General features: G+C 28.4%; 1 protein-coding gene across 1 annotated transcript in view; it reads right to left on the reverse strand.

Moving 5' to 3' along the window:
- Nucleotides 1–14,293, reverse strand: part of LOC111619654 (major facilitator superfamily domain-containing protein 10-like) — a 39,966-nt gene that overhangs the window by 2,021 nt on the left and 23,652 nt on the right. The window contains exons 7-10 of the mRNA XM_023361417.1: nucleotides 13,911–14,013; nucleotides 10,545–10,656; nucleotides 10,400–10,455; nucleotides 4,675–4,727 (exon numbers count right to left, since the gene is read on the reverse strand). Coding sequence (XP_023217185.1) covers nucleotides 4,675–4,727; nucleotides 10,400–10,455; nucleotides 10,545–10,656; nucleotides 13,911–14,013 — 324 coding nt within the window. The remainder of the gene's footprint in view (nucleotides 1–4,674; nucleotides 4,728–10,399; nucleotides 10,456–10,544; nucleotides 10,657–13,910; nucleotides 14,014–14,293) is intronic.

Genomic DNA, 14,293 nt, shown 5'->3' on the forward strand with positions numbered 1-14,293 from the left:
CCTGGCATTGTGACAATGTCACAATGCCAGGCTGAAATTTTTTATCATATTTTTAATAAATTTTTAATTTAAAATATATGCTCTCCACCTCAAATTAGTAGTGGCTTGCCCCTGTACATCATACTTTTCTGTTAGCACTAGAGTCATACTGGTCATCTATCTAACTCCTTTCAGGAAAAAATTTTTGAATTGAAATAACACGACTTTTGGTTTATACCAGAAGCTCATATATAGTTAATTGGGGCCTCCTTCCCCATCTTTCCATACCTGGTCTTGGCTTTCATCTATTTAACTCTGTTCTTAGGAATAAGGAAAGACAGTGAGAATTTATAGGTCTACAAATTTTTAAAATTGCAGCCCAACAATGATCATATATTAAAGAAATAACTGTTTTAAAAATAAATTTGGTTAATTTACAAAAATATAAACATCTATTAACCTGATTTTCAGATTAATCTGGCAATCATTTGACTTTAATGGTTAATTTATATATTCTCAAATTCTTTCATCTGGTAATTAATCAAATAGTAACTTTTGATTTGTCTCCTTTTATATTTTCCTTTTTCAATTTATTTTGATAAAAATTATTTTAGAATTTTTTTGTTTCTCATGAAAATATAAATTATCCACAATTTTTCAAGTAATGTATTTAAACCATGTTAAACCTAAGTTTTACATTTAACTATAAATTTATAATGTTGAAATATAAAAAGTATATAAAAGTTTAGAGATGTTGATTACAGGTGTGCAGAATATGTCCAATCACAGAAATGAGGTTTGGGAGAAATTAACAATAGAAAGAATATTATGGCAAAAAAATATAGTAAATGGATAAGCCTAAAAACATTGAGCTAATTACCAAAAAGTGGAGATATTGTATATATGTATTTTAAAAGTGAAATTGAAACATTGTTTACTTTGTTTATGACCAGTTTAGTCACTTGTTACAATGCTGTCATCTTCACAATCATGTGCTTGAAGTAAGGATGAGTTGGTCGCTGTTATGAAACCAGAATTTCAATTTTTACAAAAAATTGAAATCAAAAAATATATTTTTATTTCAAAACTCTTTTCAACACTATTTAATGAACAAAATTTTGTGTAAAACAAAATATTCACTCATTCCCAACATGGAAAATTTGCATATTAATAAACTGCATTTAAAACTATTTCTGAATTATCTTGATTACATTGCTAAATATAAAGTGATAAAATTTCTAAACATTATTTTCCTTTATTTTTCATATTTTTTCATAGATTTATTATAAAATAAAAAATATTAATGTCAAAAAATATTTTGACATTAATATTTTTTATTTTATAATAATTTAAGCTCGATAATGACCNTGAGAAAGGACAAAAGATGTAATAGTGAGAAAGGTTAAATAGATCTTCTGTTCAGTAAATATGGACCCGTAATTTTTCAACTTTTTATACTACTTTATCTTTTGTCCTCTGTTTCTTTATATCTCACTTGGGTCTATAATCCTTTGATTCACAACTCCAGCTTTATTTAGTATGTCTTCCAACGTTGCAAGATTTGGCTACATTGGGTCAAATGTGGCTACTTTTTTTGGTTTGACGTAAAAAATATTATTTGGCGCTTTGACTGCTTTTTCGGCTACACATTATTTCTAATTACAGTAGAGCGTCGATTTTCCGAAAGTCAATCATCCGAAAGAATTCCAGTCGGCAAATTTAAATTTTCGCCAGTGCTGTGGCGCTTCAATCTTTGGCTATGTCTTGGGCTACTCAAATATTTTACGTTTTTGATACTAAATTAACATCTGAAGTATAATTTTTTTATTATTTTTATATTTTTCAATATATTTTATTTTGTTTGTACAAAATAAAAAAATAATTTTTAACGATACAATAGTCTTTGTTAGGCTTAACATCCACGAAAATTCAACGCAAAGCGACACGCAACAGAGAAAAATTTCGACATCGGATACGTTAAACTATTTTTTCGTACTTAAATCAGTTATCCGAAATATCAGTTATCCGGTCAACCCCAGTCCCCAATTGATTCGGAAAATCGACGCTCTACTGTAATTATTATTCTGTAAGTAACAGATGAAAATAAAATTCAAACTTTAGTCTTTTTCCAAACAGTTCTAAATTAAGTTAGGAATTATGAGATTCAAATTAATATTTTTAATTATTCTTTAACTATATTTTATAAATTTAATTACTTAATTTTAATGGTTAAATAATTCAGACTAATTATTAATTAATTTCGACAAAAGATACACTATTATTGATAGTCTGAATTATTTAACAATTCAGACTATCAATAATAGTGTATCTTTTGTCAAAATTAATTAATAATTTTGTCGAATAAATAATTATTGTCGAAAGCACTTGTTGATCTAGCAATACTCATTTGTAATTTAACTCCTATATGTTAAGAAGTTTCTCCTAGTATATCTTTAATTTACCATTTTTATTAGCAAATTACTTTAATTAAAAATTAAATCTTTAAAGCCAGGATAGTAATAATTTAATATAGTTCAGCAAATTTTAAAAGTTTGGTTTTTATAAATAACAAATTAATGAATTAGTTCTTTATTTTTTAGTTTTGCTACAAACAACTATAGATATAAATAAAAACTAAAAAATGCAGTTCCTAAAAAATGTAGTTCCTAACTGAAAATTTGCTGTGAGTCCATCTACCATTTGTTGGATTACAGAGATGTATTACATAGAGATCTAATACACAGCAATCCAGTTATATAGTAAAAAATGCAAAAATTAATTTTCTAAAAAAAAAAATAAGTACCATAAACTAATTATTCCTAGATAATATATAAGGGGAAGCTAAGGATCAAGCTTATCTGTCTCACTGATTAATCTTGATTAATCTTGGAAAAAAGCACTAGGAATGGGTTTCAAACTAAACTCATATAAATGTAAATAATTGCAAATTACAAATTTCATTGATATCTTTATGGGTTACTTAATCCACTTTTACCTAGATTTGTCATAATGGACTGTTATGACAAATTTAGGTAAAAGTGAATCAAGTGATCTATAAAGATGTCAATGAATTCTACTAAATATGAAATAAACAACAATACAAATTTCATACGCTATTGTTTCCTTGTAAAAATATAAATTTATATACAGGTATACCATGCCTTACATTGATAATTGGTTCCAGGAGAAGGTGACTTAAGTCGAAAAACGATGTAAGTCAAATTTACTTGTCTCCGAATTTACTTGTCACTAGGCTAAACCACAAATAACCATTCCCAGTTCTGTATTTTATTTATAAATGCATTTTGAATAATATATTGTTAATAAGAATATATTTTAAGTTTACAAACAAATAAATTTTAGTTTTTAATATAGTACAATAAAAAGTATTCTAAATTTATGAATTCATGTACAGTACGTACAGTACATACTTGTAAATGTATATGTTTACAATTTGGCGATGTTTACAGTACTTTGCGGACTCTTTATTTGTAAATGTGATTTGCTCTAAGACATTATAAAATAAGATGATTTTGTAAGGTTAGTTAACAAATACAGTTATTAAAATTATCTCGCGACAGTAGAAAATAAACTAATTTATATTAAATTTATCAATATCGAGTGGCACTGACAACAACACCAAACAGTAGATATTAAAACTACCATGGTATACACCAATATTGAGCACTTAAAGACTGCTAAATAAGATGACAACACAGTCACAGATGTTTTCATGTCTCCTTCTCTACGATTTATGATGATTATATTAACATTTACTATAAATGTACAGTACATATTTTAATATGATTTTATGCGCTTTAACGCTTTTCTAGTGATACTACAACTTCAATATTTGTGGTGAACAGACATAAAGTTGAATAAAATGACTTAAACTTCATTTTATTTTTCCATATAATTTTTTTACGACGTATAATCGAGAACAACGTAACTCAAAACAATGTAACTCAAGGTATACCTGTATTATCATCATTTTATATTTTGTTTAAANTTTACAAACAAATAAATTTTAGTTTTTAATATAGTACAATAAAAAGTATTCTAAATTTATGAATTCATGTACAGTACGTACAGTACATACTTGTAAATGTATATGTTTACAATTTGGCGATGTTTACAGTACTTTGCGGACTCTTTATTTGTAAATGTGATTTGCTCTAAGACATTATAAAATAAGATGATTTTGTAAGGTTAGTTAACAAATACAGTTATTAAAATTATCTCGCGACAGTAGAAAATAAACTAATTTATATTAAATTTATCAATATCGAGTGGCACTGACAACAACACCAAACAGTAGATATTAAAACTACCATGGTAAACACCAATATTGAGCACTTAAAGACTGCTAAATAAGATGACAACACAGTCACAGATGTTTTCATGTCTCCTTCTCTACGATTTATGATGATTATATTAACATTTACTATAAATGTACAGTACATATTTTAATATGATTTTATGCGCTTTAACGCTTTTCTAGTGATACTACAACTTCAATATTTGTGGTGAACAGACATAAAGTTGAATAAAATGACTTAAACTTCATTTTATTTTTCCATATAATTTTTTTACGACGTATAATCGAGAACAACGTAACTCAAAACAATGTAACTCAAGGTATACCTGTATTATCATCATTTTATATTTTGTTTAAAGTTGTCAAAAATTACTCACTATTACTGCTGTTTTTGACTCATTTCCAGAACTAATTCTTCTTACATATCCACCTATATATGAAAAATTAAATATTGGAGTGTTTTCAAATATTCTAGCCCTTCAGTCAACATTCTGCATTATACACATAACAACAAATAATTTACTTATTATATAAAGTAATAATAAATAATTAAAATAGTACCTTGTACTTCAAATAACACTAACTTCAAATGTTCCAGAGTTTGAACATTAAACTGAAGAGAAATTTGACCCAGAGTTCAACTGATGCTTCTATGTTCAAACAATTTTAACTTTGAGGTAATATGTTTTAGTGCTTTTTATATTTAAATATTTTTTCCTGAATAGAGATTTTTTACTATAAATTCAACAAAATTACTTATGTTAAGCTTTTCTTATTTATATTTTATATCTTAGTATAATTTTTAATTATACTAAGCTTTTTTTTAGTTAGTTTCTGAAATTGAAGCACAAAACATTTGAACATTTTTGTATGTAGTAGCATATATCTTTAAATATCTTATTTAAAAATTTGTTTATTTTATTTGGAGCAAATAATATCAAAAACACAAAATCTTCAATATTTTTAACCTGTAGGAACTCATTTTCCAGAGCCAAAATAAACAGTCATATTAATACAAAAATATTATGCTCTGTCAGCTAAACACATTATCTTTCACAACTGTAGATAAAATATAACAGAATATTTAATATGATATTAAATTACACCAAATAACATGAAACATGATGACAGTTTCTTTAATACACATCATATTTATAAAAATTAAAATATATATATAATATCATATCATAATATACATATATATATATTACCTTTACAAATTAAAATTAAATCCTTCCCAAATAAATAAAACAAATTTCCAATATTCATTATAATATCTTAAGTCACACTTCAGAGAATCATCCGTTAATAAAATCAACTGCTTTTTGAAATCAAAATCTGTTTTCCTTATAGTATGTAAGGAGTCAAAGTCCAACTGTTATTCTTACTTATTATTACTATTTTCTTTTTCAGAGATTTTATTATGTTTTAAGGATGAAAACTCTCAAAATCCCAAAGACTAAATTCAAAATTAAACTAAAGGAATAAAGATCTCAGAAATAAGTCACTGAACTGGAATGAAATAAAATGGAAAAAGTTTGACTTTTGAAAAGATTAACATAAATACATAAATTGGAAAAAAATAGAAAAGACTGTTTGAAAAACAAGAAATTAAATTGTTACTGTAAAAGTATGTAAATAGGAAAATGCAGAACTACACTTTGTAACATCATCATAAGCCAGATAAAAGATGGCAGACCAATTCAACAGATGAGGTGAAGCTCTCAAAAGCAAGATTTGATGAGTCCAAGTACCAGAGGTGATCTACTCCTGGATTGAGAATTTTCTGGCATTCTTTTGGTCATGGTCAGGTGCTTAACTTGTAAAAGATATTAAATCAAAAAAAAAAAAAATTACACAAGTTAGTTTTAAGTCTCGAATTGGAAAAAATCTTTTATCATTTATTATTTTGTTTGATTTGGTAAATAGTTTGATATACAGTAGACCCCCCTATAATGTGGGTTCATATAATGCGGATTCGTATATTGCGACGAAAAAATTGCGACCGTATTCATATAAAGACGCTAACAGAGACTCATAAAATGCGGTAAAACGTCATCGCCGACTTGTGTCGCGACAGGATTGGTCGAATCTGGACCAATAGTGGACAAGCAGCCGAACTACTTTCACGCTATGGAGAGTTTAGGCAGTAAGTTGAGTTTACTATCGTCTGTACAGTATATAGGCCTAAATTAGGTACTGTAAGTCTAATACAGTACTGTAATTTTATACATTTCTTGTGAAAAAAACATTTCTTATTCAACGGCCATAAAAATTATTTCTATTAATGATGTCTCCAAAGTTCAACGAATTTTTCGCAGAAAAATAACTTATCAGAAAATGTGCCCGCTGTTTGGTGCACTGCTCCGCGATGAAAACAAGCTTAAGCAATGGCGTCGTCGAACGGTGCACACTTGGTAAGTAATCCTATAATTTTTTGTTTATAGCATAGTTTATACAGATTATTCCCAAAAAATTATACTTGTTTTGGAAATGTTGAGTCAAATTAGTCTAGAATCTATTAATTTTATGGAAGAAAACCTTTCAAACAGCCATAGTCCATAAACTGCATATGTGCTGCTGGGCTGTGATTGACTCATGTATTTGAGGATTACTACAACACGAAATTCTTATAAAGTGGAACGTATCTAGTGCGTTATAGGGAGGTCGACTGTATATTTTTATTACTATATGGTTTTCTTGCTCATATTTATTCTTGTTGTCTTATATTATAGTTTGACATAATAAATATTATCATTAACTTAAATATGTGTCATTTTCAATTTTTTCTCTTTTTTATTAAAAGTCATTAGAATTGCAATCCAAGTACTTGGTTGAACCCAAATTTTATGTAACACCGCTTTGTTAGGTATTATCTAGACTTAATTTTGATCACACAATGCATTACATGTAATATAATTATTAAATTATCCAGATTTTAGAATCAGTCAAATAATTGAATCAAATGATTTTTTAGGTTTTTCAATCTACTTGAATCACCCAGATTAGAGGTTGATACTTTAACTGCTTGGCCATCTGACCATCATACAGTCCACATTACAACATAAAACGAATTTAATACAGGCAATATCATATACAGTATATATTAGCAGTATTATTGCACCACTCATTTTCTATTGTATAATGTATATAGTAAAACTTTTCTTAACAGACACTTATAACATATGACTTAATGTCTGATTTTATAAGATTTACATTGATTATTCATAAATATATGTAAAAAATAATGAGTTTTGATTGGTTGTTATTAATCTTAATAAAATATTCTACCAAATTACATTGGTAGCAGTGCATGGAGTTGATTATTTTTTGTGACATTGTTATTCAAAAAATTAAAAATGAAAGCAAATCAAAGCAGCACCTGTTATGACAATAATATGGAAAATATTGCCTCAGAGGATTTGCTTCACATAGTAGAAGCAAAAAAGCAAAGCAACTGACCTCTAATCAGCACAATAAAATTTCACAGTTGTTACTACAATACAAGATTGGAAACATGGTGCAGTCAGTAAAGATGCAGCTTGAATTTGATGTTATATGTTAATTGATGTACACTCACTCAGCATTAGTATATAAATAAAAAAACACAACACCTTAATTTGCTGAGAAAAAAAAAAAATTTAATGTAAAGCAAACGTTTTCAGCCAAATCAGTTGGCCATCGTCAGGCTAAGAACATTCGAATATAAATAAAATAGAACAAAAATTTAAATACAAATAAAATAAAATAATGAGCGAAATATATATATAATTGTATAATGAATAATAAAATAAATAAAAATTATTGTTACAAATAACAAAAAATGTATATGAAAAAATAAGCATAGGTTATTTAAATATTATTAAAATGTTATATAGAAATTCAGTGAAATGCACTTTATGCAAAAAAAATATTAAAATCGCCGCAATAAATTAAGAGCTGTCCAATCGTTTGATAAAGTATTTCCAGGCTGAAGGCAACCCTTCAGAATCTCTAGAATTGATGCATGAATCATGCAATTTGCTTTTATATATTTCAATTTTTTCTGCGCAATTCGCCAATGTCGGTGAATGTACTGATTTAATAATTTCTGCTTCGTCCCATTTGACGATTGAGCCTTCAACTTGCGCCATTTGCGATAGTATAGTGGCACTAGATCCCTTGCTGATGTTATACTTATGTTCTTTTATTCTGACTCCTAAACTTCTATTAGTGACACCAATATAATTTTTATTGATGTCTAATTCACGATTTTCATAAGGAATCCTGTATACTCCAGCTCTTTTTTCTTTATCTACTCTGTCTTTGTCATTCCTTAATAATTTATACAGGTTAGGAGCCCTCTTGAAAATTAACTTGGATTTTTTGCGGACCGCGATTTCCTTCATGATGTCTTTTCTCTTTTTATCATACGTGAACTTTGTAATTTTGCCGAAATCGCATTTTTGAGCCTTAGTTTTGTTTACTTTGTATTTTTTTACCAATGTTATTATCATATCTCTCCTGTACCCTAGCGATCTGGCAATATTTAATANCATAAGTATAACATCAGCAAGGGATCTAGTGCCACTATACTATCGCAAATGGCGCAAGTTGAAGGCTCAATCGTCAAATGGGACGAAGCAGAAATTATTAAATCGGTACATTCACCGACATTGGCGAATTGCGCAGAAAAAATTGAAATATATAAAAGCAAATTGCATGATTCATGCATCAATTCTAGAGATTCTGAAGGGTTGCCTTCGGCCTGGAAATACTTTATCAAACGATTGGACAAATCTTAATTTATTGCGGCGATTTTAATATTTTTTCGCATAAAGTGCATTTCACTGAATTTCTATATAACGTTTTAATATTTAGTTAACCTATGCTTATTTTTTCGTATACATTTTTTGTTATTTGTAACAATAATTTTTATTTATTTTATTAGTCTGTATACATTTATATATATATTTCGCTCGTTATTTTATTTTATTTGTATTTAAATTTTTGTTCTATTTTATTTATATTCGAATGTTCTTAGCCTGACGATGGCCAACTGATTTGGCTGAAAACGTTTGCTTTACATTAAATTTTTTTTTTTCTCAGCAAATTAAGGTGTTTTTTTTTAGTTATATGTTATACCATTTCCAGAATTTAGTACAGGGCTAAAAAACAATAGGACAAAAGAGATATTTGCACTGATATTTCATCTAAAAAGGGAGGAGAAATGTGGCCAAAGAAGCAGGAATTATTCAAACAATTTGAGCAAGGTTAAAGATATCACTTTCAATTTTTGAGGTACAATTTGCAGTTTGTTTTTTTTTTTCTTTTTTTGCAATCGAAATCTCCAAGTTAATGCTTTTTCAGATATTTCAATAAGACAATCAACAATGAAACCAATGATGGATAAAAACAAAAAGCCAAAATATAATTTTGCTTATCTAAGGTAAAACAAAATGGTTTTTCAAAAGATATGGAGTAAAGCATTTATAAGTATATTAAACAACCCAAACCTGAATGAAATTATCAGAAGTTTTCATTGCCAAAATAAAAATAAAATTCATATAAAATTGGATACATCAGATCTTACAAAACTTTAATTGAAACTTCCTAAAATTGTAGCAATTTGGAATTCTATCCAAAACAAAAAATGCCAATGCTGTCTTAGTGAATGAGATTTTCACAAAATTAAAAATTGTTAAATATCTTTTCTCAGCTAGCAGTTCTGTTAATTCTTATTCTTAATACAAGTGAGTAATCTCAAATTTGAAAAGATACCATTAATTTTTCATTTTGGATATAAGCAGGTACAGTAAAATTTGTCTCTAGTGAATCTTAAAAATGAGATATTTTATTATATATAATCAAAATACTATTTGACCAATTACTGCATTCTGGTGAGATAAGTTTCTTTTTCAAACTATACAAACAAAGACAATTTGACATTATATGGCTAATCTAAAATAATTTTATATTAATATAGGAATAATCAGTTAATTTTAAAAAGCAATTTAATTTTTTATAATAATTTTAAAAGTTTATCATAAAGTTCAGAATAAATTCATCCTATCTCACATCTTCAAATGATATTATAACATAAGAAAAGTTAATACAACTTACCTTGTACTATCATCATAATTACTCCACTAAAAAAATATAATTTTCCTTGTTGCATACTAAAATACAATTTTAATTTATGTAAGCTTTTCTTGAATTTATAAGCTATACAAGTATTAAAGTTATTTTATTTTATTTTATTACTTACCTTGTATAATTAAAACGTACATGTGTGAGAAATGTAAGAGAATATTCCAGGCCAGAATATAATAATAAATATGTAAAATAAATAAAGCCCACATTTTGTAATATCCTGAGATCTGAAATTTAAGTTATTAATTCAGTAAATTAGTTATTTTAGGAAATTTGTTTGAATGCAAAAAAATTAAATAGATGATTTAGATAAAAGAAACAACTTAAAAAGAACCTATTGATAAACAAAAAACAAATTTTTAACAAAAAGATTTTTTAAAATATTTAGTTTATCAGAAACTATGAGGCTAGTCAATAAGATTTATATAACACATTTTCCTGTCCTTTAAACAAAATCAAATATCATTATTAATTTAGATTGTGATTTTTTTTGTCATGTTATAAAATATTCATATCAATATATTTAGGTTATCATCAACAATTTTAAGTTATTTTAACAATGTACAGCAGGAATCTATTCAGCAGATGAATAGCTTTACAGTAGATTTGTAACAATGCTGAGAAAATCCAGGTTATACATTGTTGAAATAGTTACATCTAGTGAGAACTATCAGAAACAATAAATCATGATTAAATTCTTGACAGCAGAGAACAAATCTTTTTCTTGGCATCTAAGACAAAGATGTTGCTAAAAAATGATGGCTTATAAACTGAAATGCCAAAAAATTAGAGACAGCAGCATATGCAATGTTGTTACCTTCTACCTATAGGAGAAATGCTTTGAGCTGGAACATTTGCATTTGACACCATAGGTATGATACTTATTGGTTATGGTCAGCTTGGTTAGAGTAGCAATGGGCCTTGCAGTGGCATAGTGTGGGTGTCAGCTGCTGGGGCAAAGGAAAATTTTGCCACCCCCTTATTTAGGTATCTCAATTTAAAAGACTAAAATTCAGTTTCGTCACAGAATAAGTAATGAAAAATTCCGTGCTAGTGTTGCCACCTTTTTAAAATTGCTGAGCTGAACGGCAGGTGAGGTTTGTTCGAACAGAAGTTCCTGACATATGCATATGTCATTTTGCAATGTGAAGAATAAAGTGCAGTGCATGCCTGTTCTAAATCAGTTACAGTTAGGGACTAGGGAGACTTGGATAGAAGTAACGTAAGTAACCTAGAAGACATAGCTCTATTGGATATTGGAGGAGGTGTATATGAGTACGAATGAATCGTACAAGCAAAGAAAAAAAAATAAAAGGTCGACAGGTTGCAGACGGTGAGTCAATTCCCGGACTGTCTGGATGGTAACACTATTACTTGCTCATTTCAATCGGTCTGAATCATAGGTGCGTCGAAAATATGAAATGAAATGGTTCAAATTTTTATAAGATATTATTATTATTTATTGTGAAATTTTGCCGCCCCCTAAAAAGTGCTGCCCGGGGCAGGCCGCCCCCTACGCTACGCCACTGGGGCCTCGTAAAGGATTTATTGCCATTTGATCATGGACAGATTGTTGGAGCAAGAAGAATGAGTCATTCTGTCAGTGAGGTGAATACTGCTTTTGGGTTTTCTCATGCAACAGTTTCAAGGTTTTACCAGGAATACTTAAATTCTAGTCAGCATCAGCAGCATTTGCACAGTGTGGGCACCCATGGCTGATGCAAGAACAGGATTGCCAGCAGCTAACCAGGTTAGTAACCATGCAATAAAGAGTAATTTGGCACCAGATCATATCAGAAACAGAGGTGCTGCTGAACCCATCAGTCAATGCACTATACCTTGTACACTGCATTTCTTGGGGTTTGGTAGTCACCAACCCACTTTGGTATCACTACTAACACCCAGGCAATGTGCCTCACCTGGGCCAAAAAACATCAAAATTGGACAATGGATGACTGGTGCAGTGTTATGTGGTCAGATGAATCTCGTTTTCAGCTTTTTTGAGCTGACAGTTGTATTCATGTGAGGCAACAACCATATGAAGCCACGAATCCATTGTGTCATCAAGGTGTTGTGCAAGCTGGTGACAGCTCTGTCCTGGTTTGAAGTGTGTTCTATTGGCCTGAACAGGGACTAATAGTGAGACTGCAGTTGACTTTGATAGGTGCAGCATATACCAATCTCATGACAGACATTTTGCATCCCTTTATGCTTGCTATGTTTTCCAACAGTAATGATTTGTACCAGCAGGATAATGCTACTACTCTCCACAGGGCACAGATGGTTTGAGAACACTTGACAGATTTTCAGCTACTTTCCTTGGCCACTTTGATTGCCAGACTTGAACCCTTTAGAGCATTTATGGAACATGTGCAAACGTTATTCAATGCCTTGTAGAACTAACCAACAAATGCAACTGAATTATGGAGAACCATCGAATGTGTCTGAATTAAAATACCTGTGCAACAACTCAGACATCTTGTAGAATCTATACCACATCATGTAGCTACTGTTATTCACACTCGGGAAGGAGCTACATGTTATTAAATATGGGTCTCTAATTTTTTGGTACTTCAGTTATATTTTATCATAACTGAAATCAATGAGAGAAATATCCAAAATACTGGAATATTTGAAAGTTTGTAACAATTGTAAGTCTTAGCAACTTGGACCACAAAACACAATTAATGACACAATTAATAAACACAAACTAAATTAATGACAATTGTCAGTTGAGTTTCAGAATTCTGAGCAATGGAAGATGCCATTTTATTTCAGATTGTTACTGATGATGAATCCAGGATTTCTCATTATGCATCTGAAATAAAAAGGTTGATTCAAGCATATTAACTTCCTGAGACCAAAAGAAAATAGTATATTCACAAGAAAAGTCACAATCACTACTTTTTTGAGATATTTAAAGAATTATCTTGCTAGATATTATTCTAGGTAGTATCAATATCAATTCTTGTCTTCACTATTATTTTGAAAAAAGTTTAGATTACTATGGTTTTAATTTCTTCAGAATAACAGTATAGGTCTGTATGTCTTGACATGGACATGTGTCATCAATATAGTAATTTGAATATCGGTTTTAAAATGCATATCTAAATCATTTCATAATTTATTCAAAATGAAGTAGACTACTTCATCTTAGTCATTACATTGTCAAGTACTGATATTGTTATATTTCTTTGTCTTTGACTACTCAAAAAATGTAACTGGTAGGAGAAAATTCGACAAAGTATAGTTCTATCAATATCATATACAAAGACTAATTTGTTAATAACAAAAAATAATAGAGAATATAGGATCTACGTGAAAAATTAATGAATACATTCAATAACCCTTACATTAAATATATTATTAAAATATCATAAATGATAAAATTTTAATCTAATTATTAAAATTGTACATATTATATTATTAATTATATATTGAAAATATTAAGTATTATTTTTGAAAAACTATCTAATATTACCTTCAATTTTGATGTTTTGTACAGGTTTAAAAGTAAATAATGATGATGGAGATATGTAATTATAAGCCTCTATAATTCCACTCCCAATATTTNCAATACCAAACTGAAATATTAAAATTTGATAGTAATTTTTTCTTTTTTAGTTTATTCCCTTTTCTTGTGGAATGTTTTTAATATATTTAAAATTTTTATTTTTATCTAATCACACTTAATGTATATAATAACAGCATAATCTAATAGCTTTTAATACAAAAATAATATTTTTACTTCATTTGTAATTTCTTACACTGAAAAATATAAATATCTAACTCTACAAATTTAAATTTAAATCTGAAATATTTTCATGTATTTTATTAGAGAGGATGCATATGATAAAATTTAAC

The sequence above is a fragment of the Centruroides sculpturatus genome, unplaced genomic scaffold, assembly GCF_000671375.1.
Source record: "Centruroides sculpturatus isolate CEXI.00-Female unplaced genomic scaffold, Cexi_2.0 scaffold25, whole genome shotgun sequence".
Taxonomy (NCBI): domain Eukaryota; kingdom Metazoa; phylum Arthropoda; class Arachnida; order Scorpiones; family Buthidae; genus Centruroides; species Centruroides sculpturatus.